The 17,087-nt window shown below is 29.0% G+C and overlaps 2 protein-coding genes across 3 annotated transcripts; one reads left to right on the top strand and one right to left on the bottom strand.

Annotated features, from left to right (window-relative positions):
- Nucleotides 1-9,059: 9,059 nt before the first annotated feature.
- LOC114175814 (phosphatidylinositol/phosphatidylcholine transfer protein SFH2-like) lies at nt 9,060-13,037 on the top strand. Its single transcript, XM_028060626.2, has 11 exons — nt 9,060-9,331; nt 9,437-9,465; nt 10,128-10,211; nt 10,297-10,350; nt 10,524-10,601; nt 10,793-10,846; nt 10,974-11,033; nt 11,111-11,206; nt 11,358-11,459; nt 11,576-11,656; nt 12,482-13,037. Exons 1-11 carry the CDS (start codon nt 9,277-9,279, stop codon nt 12,761-12,763), a joined length of 975 nt encoding a protein of 324 aa, XP_027916427.1. The 5' UTR covers nt 9,060-9,276; the 3' UTR covers nt 12,764-13,037.
- A 163-nt stretch (nt 13,038-13,200) lies between these two features.
- Nucleotides 13,201-15,620, bottom strand: LOC114175811 (WEB family protein At1g12150-like). Of its 2 annotated transcripts, XM_028060620.2 has the most exons (3): nt 15,432-15,620; nt 15,166-15,334; nt 13,201-15,021 (listed from the first exon to the last, which is right to left on the bottom strand). In XM_028060620.2, the coding sequence occupies exons 2-3, from the start codon at nt 15,316-15,318 to the stop codon at nt 13,435-13,437; spliced, it is 1,740 nt and encodes a 579-aa protein (XP_027916421.1). In that variant the 5' UTR covers nt 15,319-15,334; nt 15,432-15,620; the 3' UTR covers nt 13,201-13,434. The 2 variants fall into 2 exon arrangements, with proteins under 2 accessions (XP_027916421.1, XP_027916422.1); XM_028060621.2 differs by lacking the exon at nt 15,432-15,620 and having other exon boundaries at nt 15,166-15,425.
- Nucleotides 15,621-17,087: the final 1,467 nt, after the last annotated feature.

A 17,087-nucleotide genomic window follows, 5' to 3' on the forward strand; every position in this document is an offset into this window, starting at 1 on the left:
AATATTTTTAAATTTAATTAAAATTAAAAAATTAAAAAAAATACAAAAATACAAAATTATAAAATATATGAAATATGTAATTATTAAATTATAAAATACAAATTAATAAAATAAAAAGACTAAAAAATAAAAATTACAAAATATATAATTTCATAATTAAGAAATTATAAAATATATAATTATATAAGGTGTAATTACTGATTTAGTCTCCTAATTTTTTGGTTTAGTTCAATTTGGTACCCATATTCAAATCACCACACCTAAATATTCAAATTATTTTATTTTTTTACAAGTGTAAAAAATTATAAAGGTAAAAATGTAAAAAATAAAATAATTTGAGTATTTAGGTGAAGTGATTTGATGTATATATTAAAAAAAATTATTGTAACATGTATATATAAGTTGTAATTAAGTTTATTTACTAATTTGGTCTCAAGTTGAAAAAGACAAAATTAAATCATTTTAAATAATAAGGTTACTAAATTGAACCAAAAATTAAAAATAGAGGACTAAATTGAAAACAAGTTTTATCACTGCCACATGTCATGATTGTAAATTATCACGTGACACGACAATAATCTGACACGTGACATATTATAATTTTTAGAGAAAAAAAATACAAATTAAAAGCATGAAGTATGATGCCAACATTTTATGCAATGTGTTTGTATTTAAAAGGATTCAATTTGATCATCTTCGTTACAAATAAATCATGGGACCAACCAAGTAATTAAGGTAATTCTACTGTCAATCTAGCTCAAGTTAGAGAGCTCTCGCTCAGGCGACAGGAGCCTCTCGTTCAAACTAAAAGTTCTCGCTTCGAGATTGCAAACAGGGAGCATTGTAGGTTTTTGCGAATTCTCGCTTAAGCGAGATTACTCATTGCTCAAAGCAAAAGCTCGTCGAGGGTGACTCGCTTGGACGAAAACAACAGGATCTCTCCTACTCACGCATGCAAACCAGAAAATCAACACAAATCACAACCAACCTCATTCTTATACAATCACAGTCATCAGACATGCATCTTAAACATAAAACAGAGCCAAAACATACAAGATACTTCAAGAAAACGTGAAAACTCTAGCTTCTCTTACTTGGATAGATGCTAGCCAATCAACACATACACTCCAAGAAGAGCACCACAACTCACAAGACGAACTAAAGAGTTGTAAAGTACGAACATAAGGGCGAGAATAAGTCTCTAGAAACAAACCCAAGACAGAACCAAGGCAGCTGAGCTGGAAAAGGAAAAAAACGAAAGGTCGAACTTAACTTACATGGAAGAAGCACGTTCTGCTAGTTTGGGGAGGAAGAAGCTTATGTCCTAGCTAGAGATGGCAAATAAACCCGTGTCCGTGGGTATCACTCGAACCCGTCCCCGTTTTGACGGAGAATCCCCGCTTTGACTGAGTATGGGTATGGGTATGGGTAATACCCGAAATTTTCAACTGGGGATGGGGATGGGGATGGGGATATATATATACCCGCCCAAATACCCGTCCCCGCTTAAATTACTAAACTATTTATAATTTATTAAATAATCTAAAAAATATATATAAATAAATAATATATTTACACATAAAATATAATATAATATAATATAATATAGTATATATACATATAAATAAAATATACTTTTATATATATATATATATATATATATATATATATATATATATATATATATATATATATATATATATATATATATATATATATATATTTACACATATACATGTAATATAATATAATATAATATAATATACATATAATATATATACATAATAATATAATATAATATATATAATATATACGTATAAAACAAATTAATCATTTAACTAGTGAGATCTTTTATAAACAAATTTATAACATTACAAATTTATAAAAATTTAAAAGAAATATATATATATATATATATATATATATATATATATATATATATATATATATATATATAAAAGCATAAAATATCTACGCATATACATATAATATATATACATAATAATATAATATATATTATTATATTTATATTATTATATAATATAATATAATATATACTTAAAATAAATATATATCTATAAATATATATATATATATATATATATTATATATATATATATATATATATAAACATAAGATATCCACACATATAATATATATACATAGTAATAATAATATAATATATAATATAATATAATATATATAAATAATTATATATATATATATAAACATAAGATATCCACACATATAATATATATACATAGTAATATAATATATAATATAATATAATATAATATAATATAATATATATATATATATATAACATATTTCTCATTCTCTTTGTTTTTTGTTATACACTTTGTTTACTCTCTCAATTGTCTGGTTTGTTTTTCAAGATTTAATTTTGAAGGTAATTTTTCTTCTTCTTATTACATAATTTTTACTCTCTGTACATGGTTATGTTCAAATAGGTGTTCCTCAATTTCATTCTATGAAATAATTTTTAGGTTACACATTTGATTATCTTTATTTATTTATTTATTTTCATGAAAATGTTTGACTCTTATTTTGTAGCTCTTCTTTTTGTTACTTTGGTTATACACTTTTTTACTCTCTTTTAATTGTTTGGCTTGTTCTTTAAGGTTTAAGCAGATTTTCAAGGTACTTTTCCTTTTATCATAATCTTAATTATACATTTTTTTTCCTTTATGTTATGTTCAAATGGATATTCTCAAATTTGGGTCACACATTTAATTATCTTTACACCTTTATGATAATGAATCTGATGAAGAAGGTACATTATATTCTAGTAATTAAAATTTTCAATTTCAATTATTATATCATATCTAATTTTTCATTTTTTTTCTATGTGTAGGTGGATCGAATGCAAATGAAACCACTGATCATTTGTAAAATTAATAAATATTTTGGTTATTATAAAATTTTAGTAATGTGTAATTTTTTAGCTTTTATATAATTATTTGAATTTTATTTAGTTATTTGATACTTTAATTTGAGATTTATACTATTATAATATTTTTCTTAATATTTGACATCATGAAAATCAAAAAGAGTATGTTATTTTAATATTGAATATTTTGATAGTATCATGATTCCGTTGGTGTGATTTTTAAATTTTTTTATAAAAAATATTTAATTGATATATGGAACAATAAAAAAATGGGTATGGGTATGGGTATAAGAAAATACCCGTTACCCGGTGGGGATGGGGATGGGTCAAAAGTTGTATACCCGTTGGGTTTGGGGATGGGGATGAGGATGAATTTTTATTATGGGGATGGGGATGGGATCATGATATCCGTACCCGCCCCGCCCCGTTGCCATCCCTAGTCCTAGCAAAGCTTTTGCTTCAGAACTATAAGTGAGAGGGAAAACTGTTTTTGAAAAAATGAGACTGAATGAGAGTGAGTGACTAGGAAGGATTCTGGAGTACTAAGGTGGACTAACTATAGCAGTGGCGGATCTTGGCCAAAATTTCTGGGGGAGCCAAAATAATATACTCAACTTATATATTTAAGATTTTTGTCACTAATTCAGGAAAAATTAATACATAATTTAATATAGCTATAATTATAACAGAAAATACATATATCTAAATAATATTGTCATCATTTGTTTTTTCATATTCTTGAACTTATCAAATAATTGAATCATAACTACATTTTTTAGCTTTTTTTTTTCAATGTAAATAACCATATTATCTGCAAAATATTGATTTTCCATTTTACTAATATGCATATATCGATTCAAAAGTCATCACAAGATTTTGTTCTCATCTTCACTTCTTTTTTATCAATTTTAAAAAAATAAATTTATTCTTTAATTCTTTTTATCAATATACCTGTCCATAAAACAAATTTAAGACTAAAAAAATAATTTATTATAATTTAATCAAAAATTGAGAGATATAATTACTAAAAGTAATTATGATAATCAAGTTACACTTAAAAATCCTCTATAAAAAATCACATAATACATTATTTGCTATTCTCTTTTCATAAAAAATGAATATACAAAAGGGTAATGAGACAAAAAAAAATAGGGCTAAATATTAAACAAATATTGCACGAGTGAGACAAGAGAAATTTTTTTTCCTTTAAGAATAAGAGAAGATATGAAAAAGATGAGGACAAAAATAATGAGTTTCTGTTTAATTTTTCTTTTCAATAACAAAAGAAATAAGGTAAAAGTAAGAAAGGAATACAACATATAAAAAAACATAAAAAATAATGTGAAAAAAAAATAAAAAATGATCTTAACAATTTTTTTCTTTATTATATTTAATTTTATATTGTACTATTTATTAAAATTAAATGATTTACTTTATAAAAAAAATACCTAATTTATTTTTTATTAATTTTTAGTATATTACTATCTAATTTAAAATATACACATAATTTAAAAAAAATTAAAAATATATAATTTAAATTTTTTTAAATACATAAAACTTGAACAAAAAATTTAAAAAGTTGGGAGACCGTGGCCCTGCACGCTCTTATGTGGCTCCGCCAGTGGACTATGGGACCTTAATTATTAAAGTTGAGTTCATTTATTTAAAATAAAAATTGGTCTTACTGTACGTATTTTAATTTCTTATTTAAACTTTTCTATTTTTTTTATTTTAAAAATATAAATACATATATATAATTAAAACATGAGAATGCATAATTATCTTCGTTTCACAACTAAAAAAAAAGATTAGCTTGCAAAAAATGGATGAGTTAATAGTCTAACATATATACAGTGGGGTTGGTGGATCAACTACTACTTTTATAACCTCTTTTTTGCTGTTATAAATGAGTGCAGAAAACCAATAATATATATCACACCTATAAATTTTCAAGCTAATTTTAATTCTCAAACATCTCATCATAAATCTCCTCATAGATAAAATAAACTATCTTCATTCATTTTGTTTCAATAAAATATTAATAATAACTAATACATCATATATCATAATTACTTAAAGATAAATAAATTACCAATGGGTTGACGACCCATCCATCGTTCTATCTTCAGTTTGCATTTATAATACTACGAACACAAAGACGTGACAGTAATTGTATATTTATATTTTTTAATTTTCAAGAAAGTTAAGATCAACAATAAATATATAATTTTTAAAATAATTATTAAAATAATGTGGACACAAAGAAATTCTTTTATTGTTATAGATTATGATTTGTTGGTTTTATCGTTTATGTTATTTATTTTTTTCCGCTTTTATTGAAAACCCTAAAACATTGCCTTTACACTTAAATTTATGCATTCTTTTTCTTTACAACATAGATCGTATTTAAATAATTAAACTAAACAAATAAGAAGACGGTAGAAGAATATTAAATTACTAAAATTTTAATATATAAGACAATAAAATGTAATATACGGTTTAGGAATGGATTGACCATCGAAAATATAGATAAAAAAATCAAAGATGAAAGTAATTATATAAATTAAAAAATATTAGAAAATTATATATCTCCTAAACACTGCGCCAATATCCCTTCAGCATTTCACATTGCTTTTATCTTTTATTCTAATGTCATTAGTTACTGTACCTTAAATATTTCACTTTGGACAACGATGAAACTCTTGCAGTGATCTATTTACATAAATTTTCAAAGTTGTTGTGCGATCATTAATTAATTTTTAGTTTTAACTGATCAAGTTCATAAGTAACATCTATTTAAAACATACTAAATATGAATATAATTTAATTACTATAGTGTTAATTGTACACTAAAAAAGAAAAATTTTAATCAAATTAATGTGCAGTTGCAATTGAGGTTGCTGAACAAAAAGTAAGTTAAAATCTTCGTTGATTCATATTTTGGTTCAAAAATTTTAAATAGGTCATAAGATATTTTTTAGTCTCAATTAGGTTCATATTTTTTTAAATGTGTAACAATTATGTTCATTCCGTTAATATGGTGTTAAATGTGTTAATGTTGTACCATGTGTCAGTTCCTTTTTTTTTTAATTTTCTTAATTTTTTATAGAAAATTATTCATGCTATATGTCACATCAATATTGTGCCACATGCCAAGTCAATAAGGTGACAGGTGTCAAGTCATGGTCTGAATCTTAATTTGGTCCATATATTTGTTAGTTTGATTATTTTTCAGTCCATTTTTTTTAAAATTTTTAATTTCATCATCTCCAAATTGATACCAAATTTAACTTTTATATAAATTTTATAATGACATTTTTATTAAACATTTTAATAATATTAAGTTTATTTAAATTTATATTTTACATTAAACTTTACTTATATTTTGTTTTAAAATTTTAAAATATTTATTTTAACTTGTTACAAAATTGTTTTAAATAATTTATATACAAATGTTAGAGTTGATTTAAAAATAACAATTTTATAAATTTAAATATACAATTTTTTTAAAAATTTGTAAAATGTTAAAATAAATATATTTAATTTTTTTAAATGGACTGAAATGTAATTAAAATAACAAATATATGGACCAATTTGAGATTTAGACAATGACTTGACACGTGTCACCTTACTGACTTGACACGTAGCACAATATTGACGTGACATGTGGCATGAATGATTTTCAAAAAAAAGTTAAGAAATTTAATTTTTTTTTTAAATTAAAAAAGTTTAAAAAAAATTCAAAAAAATGAACATGACACATCCTTAACACTGTTAATACCATATTAACAGAATGAACCTAATTGTTAAAATATGGACCTAATTGAAATTAAAAAAATCTTAGAACCTATTTGAGATTTTTGAAAAAAACGTGGATTAAAGGAATATTTTAACCTAAAAAGTATATTCTATATAAAACTATAAATGAAAGTAATAGTTGGTATAAAATAAAATATTTTGCATCTTCTCATGTGTAATTTTCTATAGAGGCATGTTACATGACATGGGTTTTGCTGTATAGTTTTTCTTGCATCAGTTTGTTGAATGATGAATCAAGTTGTGCATAACTAATTGGAAAAAGCTATGAAAAGTCAAAACGTAATGCATTCAAATTCCTCCATCGTTCATTCTAAATTCTCATCCACACCTATTTCCTTCTATCATTCCTTTCCATTACAAAATAATAACACTCTCAACTAATTCCACACTAAAAAAGTCTATGGTCGTACTCCTTGTATTGTACCTTACACCAACAAAATTAAAATAACAAGAAAATAAAAAAACAACATGAAAATAAAATGTTGTTCGGTTAAAAATTACCTATATTAATTTACACCGAATATAATTTACATGTGTCCAAATCCTCTGTTATTTGACTTCCTTTTTCTCTGACTCAGTCGTCATGGCACTGCTGTTTCAACACATCGTATATAACACGACCTCATTCAACATATTAATAATATCAAGTAATTCTATAAAACGTGGAGCTATATTATTAAATTTGTAATTGGTAATAAATGGCAAGCATTTCTTTGAACATCATTAAAATAGTACAAAAGCTGACCACGTTATCGTGTGGTAGAGCCATAGGTAGCCACAACTTGAAAAAGACCCGGCGATGATAACGATATAGAAAGATCGTATCTTGAGTACTAAATTTTTATAATTTGTAATGATATTTTTTAATTGATTTTGAAATATTGAAAATGAGAAATTAAAAAATAAAAATTTATTTAAAAAATGATACATAAAATTATGAAAGAAAATTGTTAAAATTTAATAATTAAAAAATCATTTTCCTAAAGATTAGAATATTGTGCGTGTTCTTTAGTTTGAGATTCTGAAGTTTCACATAAAATGAAATTTCACATAGAATATAAATGAGAAAAATAATATTATTTAAAGTAAAGATTCATAAATTTATTATTTTTAAATTTTAGATCAAGAATGATATCAATACTTTATATGATTAAATTAAAATTTTTATTGATATTGTGTTCTTTGATAAATCTTTTCCACCTGTAAGAAAGAGATAGAGAAAAACCAATGTGTTTGATTTTTATTTATCTTTACATGAAAGATGATTTATAAAGAAAGCATTATCTTTGGCGACCAAAAAAGAGAGTTTTCCGTAAAAATAAAGGCAGTGTTATGGTGTAGAGCTATCTAATAACTTTTTTTCTTTTTTAGGGGCATGCTTTCTATAACCCTTTTTCTTTTGTTTTCTTTTTCGCACCTTGTGTGTGTTGTTAACTTCACAATCGTGCACTGAAGCAGTTGTTGGGGCCTCGTCATGCAATCGCTTCTTCTTTACTACCCATTGTTGGAGCCATGTCCACCAACCATCCAATTTTTCTGCTATTTTTTATCTCCTGAAAATGACGTCTTAAATCTTTAAATTCAATATAAAAATAATACTTTAAAAGACTTCAACATCAGAAAAAAAGTAAATGACAATAAGTTCATAACTAACAATCAAATATATATATATTTTAAAGATTTGTTTTTAAATACTGTTTAAATTTTAAAAAATAAAGTATAAAAATACTTGTGAATATCATGTTGTTCTTAAATATAAAAGAATCTTGTGTAGATAGATGGTTAATAAATAAATGAGATGAATTATTTCAAATAAAGCAGGTAGTTATCTTACCCAACCTAATCTGTTGCTATTATTAAATAAAGGAGGTTAAGATTTAAAAGGTTAAATAATAATCAGTTTCATGTTGGATCAAAAAGTTAAATGTTAATCATAATATTGAAATACTGAGATTAAAATCTGACGGTTGGAAACAGATCGCGTTGCATTGACTCGTCAATAATCACAGAAGAGTTATTATTATAACTAACTAACTAATATAAAAACGTTTTACCAAAAACAGACAAATGGCATAAAAAAATAATAAATAGTTTTACTGTTTGAAAAGTGTAAGTTTGGTATCTCCTCTTTCAAATTCTCATCAAATCCTGAACTGTGAAGCTTCCATTTTTACCTTTTTCATTTTAATTTATAATAAAGCACTCCTTTTCTTTTACCAAATAATATTGTTTTGCTATCTGATATGCTAATAAAAAATAAAAACCGATGGAATTTAATTTAATATAAATAATAAATAAGAGAAAGAAAATTTAGAAGGAGGGAGTGGAATTTTTTGTAGTTGGGAAGAACTTCTTGATGATAGGCCCGTCTTTGTTGAATACTCTTAGTTCTTCGTCTTCTTTGTTGAATATTTATATGGTTGAACCTTCTCTTTCTTCATCTTCCTTTTGCTTGAAGGTGTGTGTGTATTCTGTTGTATTGTAGTAAAACTAGAAAGAAAGAAAGAAAAGTGAAGTTCAGAGTTGCAGAACAACAACACCAAGAAATGGGGGTTGGTTCCCAGGATGCCATTAAGCAGTTCCAGGCATTCATTGAACAAGGTCTCTCTCTCTTTCTTTCTCTCTCTGTACTCTTAATCTTTTCTCTTTTTACTGTTTTTTCTCACTTTTTTTTTGTTTCTTGTTTTGAATTTCCAACAATGGTAGTTGAGGAGCCTTTGCGAGGAACGTTTCAGGTTAGCATTTTCGTTGATCTCATTACATCTCGTCTCAAACACGTTTCAATCTCTCTCCTGCATTTCACCGCTTTGATCTGCGTCAATTCCCTTCTATTCTTCTATTATTTGGTTCGTGTATGTGAGGGTAGGTAGGGTTATGGCTTGGGATGCCTTGTCGGGAACCTCCAATGTGTTCCTCTCACGTTTCAATGGCCTTTTTTGGTACTGTGGCCGTTGAAATAACCTTCAACTTTCTCCTGACTTCTGTTTCTGAACCTTTGACTCATTTTATGGACTCCGCACTTCTAATGTTTCGGGATTTTTACACGTAGTGTCTCCCATGGAGATCTGATTTTATTTCTTTTTATCAAATTGCTTGAACTGTATAATCTTTCTTGAGTTTCACGCTTTCACCTATTTTGTAAACTAGCATCTCAGCACAATCGTGGTGATAAGTTCTTTCTGTTTCTGGGAATGCTACTAAATTTAATCACTAAAGATAATTGTTCGACCGTTTATATGAGGCTTGATGAAAACTATGGAGTTTTTGGTAATCAGTTAAGAGTAGTTAACTACAAAAGTTAATAAATGTTCTTCCCTAAACTCTAAATACTTAATTTATGTCGCATTCTGTTTCCCTAAAACTGATATCTTTTTTCTCCTTCGGCTTCAATTGGCAGAATGTTCATCAAGGATATGTCACCGAAACTTTAATGCGGTTTCTTAAAGCAAGGGACTGGGATCCTTCTAAGGCCTATAAAATGGTAAAGTGGCCTTTTTTGTTGGATTTTGCTCGCGAATATTTCACTGTTGCAACGTAATGTAACTGACGTCTGTATTATGTTTCAGTTGGTTGACTGTTTAAATTGGAGAGTGCAAAATGAGATTGACCATATATTATCTGTGAGTTTTTATTATACCCATCCTTTGCAAGATTTCTTTGTCAATACATTTTTTTATGTTTGGTTCTTGTCTATAATCTAAGAGAGTTGCACCTTTTGAGATTTGTTATTTTAAAAATAATGGCAACATATTGTATCTTATCAAATATGTCTGTTTGGTGATCTGTTTTTCAGAAACCAATTGTTCCTGCTGATTTATATAGAGCAGTGCGTGATTCACAGCTCATAGGTTTGTCTGGTTACTCCAAAGAGGTGCTCATTCTCAGACATAGTATTCTCCTCATTCCATTTCATTGTAGTTGTGCATGATAAGAATTTGTTTATCAGGAAATGCAACTGCATTTTTAATTATATTGCTTAGAATGATAGCGCTTAGATGCTTTTTTTCCTTTTTATCTTTTTATATTTTTAAGTCTATTCTTCTTGTTCTGTCATCCTTCCAGGGTCTGCCTGTCTTTGCAATCGGTGCTGGGCTTAGCACATTTGACAAAGCATCTGTAAGTTTAATTATTGGAAAAAAAGGAAAAAGGAATGTTGTCTCTTTGGATCACCATCTGTCTCTTTTTCTTAAAGCTATGTACTCTGACATCCTTCTTACATTTTTGTTTGTTTTTATGATTGCAGGTCCATTATTACGTGCAGTCTCACATTCAAATTAATGAATATCGTGACCGTATAATATTGGTGAGTATTAGCCTTTAGAGTCTTCTTCATCGATTGAACGTTTTTGTTCATTTATTTTGACACCTATATATCTGTAGCCTTCTGCATCAAAGAAGCATAAGCGGACTATTACCACTTGTATAAAGGTTTTGGACATGACCGGTCTGAAGTTATCAGCCTTGAATCAGATTAAGGTACTTTTTAATTCATTGTGCTATTTGATCCAGAAGCATTGTCATTCCTATGATTAATTCATGAAACCAAACTTAAAAGCGGAAGATGTTCAGTTCTTTCCCATCTGCTTCATATATATTCTATATCATTAACTTGCTCCTACTGATGCAGTTGTTAACTATTATATCCTCCATTGATGACCTGAATTACCCTGAGAAGACAAATACTTATTACATTACAAATGCTCCATACATATTTTCAGCTTGTTGGAAGGTGAGATTTTCTGCCATAAAATAAAGATATTGTATGACATATTTATTTAATATAGCAGTTTCTGTTGAGTTCGTATTGAGACCTCAGCATGATGTTTAAACACTCAGCATTAGCAGGTTGTGAAACCACTTTTACAAGAGAGGACAAGAAGAAAAGTACAGGTTTTACCTGGTTGTGGTCGAGATGAGCTGTTGAATGTAAGTTCTTTTGTTTGGTTCAGTCCTCATTTCTTTGAACAAGATTGCTGGAGTGCATATGCCCATCAACTTAAATTATGCCATGATGAAGAAAAAAAAAGGCCAATTATCATTATAGCAATCGTGGTAGCTAGCATATATTCTAGAACAACTAATTTAATAAGAGGGAGAGTTGCAAAAGTAGACAATGGCTTTTCTTTTTAAAGGTAACACTAATCAAATGTAATACACAATTACGGACAGAAAAAATGCATTAGGAAAAAAACCCAGGTGGTTGTTTATCAGACAAGAGACCCATCTACAAAGAACATTAGCAGAACAGCGCAGATATGCCATGTAGGCATATTTTTGCTGTGCCATAAACTTATTTTTGAAATTCTGGCATTTCTTTCTACCACATGCATGCACTTTTCATTGCAGAAAACCCCTACCCTCCTTACATATTTCAAACTTCCTTCCAATCTCTTGAAACACCAACAGCAATTAAAAAATATAGAAATAAATTCATTGCACATGCAGAATTGGAAGTCATAGCAGAAAATTAGGGAAGAATTCTGTATTAGTCTCAATTTGTCTGTCTTTATATAAATCAATCTCTCTAAGAAATAATATTTTATAGTAAGATTTTTTAACACGATCTACGCTTTGATTTAAATTTACAAGCATTATTTGCATAATATCTGTTATACTTCAATTGATGGATTTAATAAAAATCATTTTCTTTATGAGTAACCACTTTTATTATGTTCGTGATTTTGAAATTTGAAGGCTTACTCTTTTTACTTTGTATTAATGAATTTAAAACTAATTAAATTTGGTGTGCAGGTCATGGATTACTCGTCGCTACCTCATTTTTGCAGAAGAGAAGGCTCCGGATCATCCAGACATTCAGAAACTGGAAGTGAAAATTGCTATTCTTTGGATCATCCCTTCCATCAAGAGCTCTACAACCACATCAAGCAGCAAGCCAGACTCCGTGAAGCTGTTGAACCCATCAAACACGGCTCGTTTCATGTGGATTTTCCAGAACCTCCTGATGATGAAGTAGAGATTGCCAAGAATATAGAGTCAGAGTTACACATGTTTGAGAACGGCAATGGTGTCTAATACGTCAATACTTTCTTTTAGATTACTGTTGAGACCTCTAAATCAGAGATCTTTTGCCTGTACAACAAATGTAGAAGTACTCCACATCAGAATTACTTCTATCAGGAATCGGCCTACTTAGCATTGTTTACGTATGTTTAGAGAAATTAAGTGGTAGTTGATTAAATGCTAATCCCAGCTTTACATCGTGTCATAGTACAAGAGATCAATATCAGATGTAATATTTTATCCTCATGTTTCTTTTAAATTTATGGCCTTCATATTTTTTATTTTATTTTTCTTTCCCAGCTCAAATATACAATACTAATTCATAATCAAAGCATTATTGAGCGGCATAAGTGAAACACCGTATGATTTATGTCCCGCACTTCAAAACGTTGTCCAGCTTTGCATTATTATGCATAAAGAAAAGCTTCTTAGTTTTTCCTTGGAATGTATAGGAGCCACAAAGCTGTTTATTAAGGGCCCTAAGGACCAGAAAAATAAAACAGTAAGAAATTGCATTTGCACATCCAATTTCTCTTCGGAAGATGGAGACATCTACGCAGTTTCCGGCGTACTGAATAGTTGATAATACATAAGTGATGGCCCATCTTCCGAGATATAACTAGAAAGGCAACACAATAACGAAGTTACTTCCTTTCCCATCTACTTGTCCAAGATTTTGACTTCTATTCTGTGGTCAAAGAGACTGGTGTTAAAGAATGCTCCAATTTCTGAGAAGCATCATCGGATACAACTTTTTGTTGTTGTTGTTGTTGTTGACGCGATCTCTTCAGTTCAGTCTCAATTGCCACCTTAGATGATTCTGCCAACTCTGCACTCCACAGGGCCGCCTCTGTAGCAGCCTTTGTGTCTTCAATGGCTTTTACATTAGTTTCCACCTTTCTGTCCACTTCATTCTTTCTTGCATAGATTTGGTGAAGCTCTTCCATCGCATTTTCCTCTTTCTTTTCAACCAAAGCCTCACACTCCTTGGCCTTTGTTCTCATTGCCTCAAACTCTTCATTTGGAATCTTGATCTTACCACTGAATTTTGAGCTCGGAACTTTACTAACTTCAGATAAAATCTTGATCTCCTTAACGGCTCTTTGTTGTGCAGCTTTTGCCTCTCTAGCCTCCACCAGAACTAGCTCAAGTCTTTGCTCTGCTTCTTCAGCCACTGCCCGGGACTTTTCAGCTTCTACCTTCAGCTCTTGAGCTTTTCTCCTCATCTCTTCAGCTTCTCTTCTTGCACCTTCCGTCTCCGATTGTAGCTTCTGAATTTTCTTACTCTGTACATAGAAGATATCAGCTTCTAACTCCTCTACAGTGCTTGGTGCAGGTTTTGCCTCTCCCATTCTCCCTTGCAGTTCATCAGTGAGGTTTGCAGCGAGAACTCCCGCTGCATGTTCCTTCTCCTTCACTCCATCTTGTTCACTCCTCACTTGCTTCAATTCCATTCTGAGGAAAAACACCAGTTTGTTAAGGGAGTTCTTTTCTTCGGCAATGTCCTGGAGTGTCTTTGTGGCTTCTTTGAGCTCTGAAGTCAGAAGCCTCACAGAGTCCATCTTAGCAGCATGCAGCTTCTTAATATGTTCTTGAAGAGCCTCAATCTCAGCACTCGTTTCAGCAAGTTTGGCATCTAGATTTTCCACAAGTTCTGGATCATATTCTTTCTTCAAGGACTCCAAATTCTTTTGTACTTCTTCCTTCGCATTTGTGTAGTAACTCATAAGTTGGGCTTCCCTTTCTTCATGGGATTGTTCAGCCGCCAATTTCAATTGTTCAATCGACGCTTTCATGGTCGCAATTTCATTCGAGAGTTCACTGATTCTTTCTGAGTTTAATTTTGCCGAACGTTGAGCCTCTCCTGCTGCTTGCAACGCTGCCAGCTTTGCCCCCATAACCGCATCAAAATCCTGCTTTATCTTTGTGAGTTCTTGCTTGGAAGAATCCAATTCATTTATAGTGGTGATGTACTCCTTTCTTGCATGATCTAGTTCTCTTTTCCAGGCTTCATATCCCACGGCTTTTAGAGATAGCGTCTTCTCAAATCGCTTGGTCTGGCTTTTCACGGCTTCAGCAGCTTCCATTGCAGATTGCTTGGATTCTCTTACGTAGGCAAGCCTGGTTGTCAAAATCTGAAGTATCTCCTTGGCGCTCTCAAGATCAGAAAGTGCTTTGGCTTTCACGGCTTCAGCATTATCCACATGTTTCTTCACCTTGTCTAGTTCCTTCTGGGCCAAGATAAGCTGCGTCTCCTTTTCAAACACATTCTGCAAATTTTCAACAAAAAACATGAAAACCATTTTCTCCGACAAACATGCAAACATGTCTCATGCAATGCAATGCAATTCCATTGACATCTTATTTTCCTACGATCGAAGATATAAAAAATTAACGTTGGATTGGATGCATACCTCCGATGATCTTCTCTTGATAGAAAATCTGTCCCTTGGAATGGCTACCTCACCGAATAAACTAACAGCAGCTTTCACAGATTGGAATGGTGCCCGTGTGTCGATTTCTCCAACCTCTCCCCTTGGAGAATTCACCTTCTTGACGCCAGTCATTTTCTTTAGATCGTTTCTGCAACACAGATTGCAATGAGATCGAATTTGTATGCTAAACCGAATAAAAATTATATCTTTTTTCTGATACAAAAACGGGGAGGAATTTTTGTTACGTGACAGAAAGAAAGATGAAGCAAGAGGAGCCCCTGTGTGTTTATGAGTGGATCAGGTAGAAGTCATATAACAATAATGTTTGAAAGGAAAGGTGTTGGAACTCAGAAGAACCCTAATGAAACCAAAGGTTCCCTGAGTCCAACTTTTTCCATTTCAAAAAGTGTGGCCCTTTGAAAACAACATCCGGGATAATGGTCGGTTAAATCTGCTGGATTTAGAATCAGTTTCGCTATTTTAGGTAGAGACAGAGAAGTTTCTGGTGGGGCTCACAGCATACACCATTCGAATTACCAACCAAACATACAAAAAGGACTTTTTCCTCTGTAACATTATTCGATCATGTTTTCTTAGATGTTCGTTAGTTAGTTATTGCTGCCTCTGTATGTATCTCACATTCTAGGATTTTCTTCAACAGTAGTAAATGTTATCAACCACTTATATAGTATTTTTGCACCAGTTTTTCTCTTTAAGAAAAAATTAAAATCAAATTAACTTGTATAAATTGATTTGTGAAAATTATTTCGTATAATTTCTTTAAATCATTTTAATATTTTTGGAAATTTTGCTCAAATAGATCCTTCTGTTAAAGGAAGGTTTGGTCGTGGTTGAAGACGTCAAAGTTTTGTTAGTAGTTTATCTTATTTTCATCTCATCTTATTTCATTTGGTAAAAGTATTTATTCATTTACTCTTATAAATGTTAATTAAATAACTTTATAAAAAATAAAACCACAACAAGAGAAACATATAATTCAATTCAATTTTTTTTCAATGTCAAAAATTTATAATTATATAGTGTCTCAAATAACAATTGTACACAAGGTCAAATAATTACATCAAAAAATAAAAATGATCAATTACACTCTAAAAATAATTTACAGGATCAAATAAAAGTTAATACAAGTTTTTTTTATCTAATAAACTAAAGATATTTAGGAATTTAAAAGGGAAACACATAAAAAACTGTATTCGATCAATACAAGAATTGTTAACAAAGATTAATACAGTTTGTCATCCCTACTTCTACTTTGATTTAGAAAATTATAACTTTTAATATAATTTTATTTTATCCATACTTTAATTATTGGTATTATTTTATTAATATTAATTAATTCATGATTTCACCAATAAACTTTTAAACTAATTTTCAAACCGTAAAGATATAGTAAATGGTAATAAAAATGCTAACAATTATTGTATGTTACAAAAAAGATAAAAATATTGAATAATTTATTTCTATAATTAAAACTAAAACTATCTTTCTTTAAAGATAAAAATAAATAAAATGAAATTAAAAAAAAATCAACAGAATGTTGGCCAAACATATTTTATTTTGAAATTTACATTTAAAAAACAAAAAAACTGAAAACTTACGTAACTCTATAAAAGCCCTTAAAACTATTAATGAAGATTTTACAAACATTTAAATGACGAAGCCATCATATCAATAAAGCTGAGAGTTGTATTGTTTTTATTTAAATTATTGTGTACTTAAATATATATATATATATATATATATATATATATATATATATATATATATTCTGTTATATTAATAAATATCGATATTATAATATCATTAAATTAATATATAAAATAAATTTATATTTATTAAAAATAAAGTGAAATAAAAATATATTAATAAATGAATAAAAA

This window comes from Vigna unguiculata, chromosome 3 (assembly GCF_037176805.1).
Source record: "Vigna unguiculata cultivar grain cowpea cultivar isolate G323 ecotype 2 chromosome 3, ASM3717680v1, whole genome shotgun sequence".
Lineage (NCBI taxonomy): Eukaryota > Viridiplantae > Streptophyta > Magnoliopsida > Fabales > Fabaceae > Vigna > Vigna unguiculata.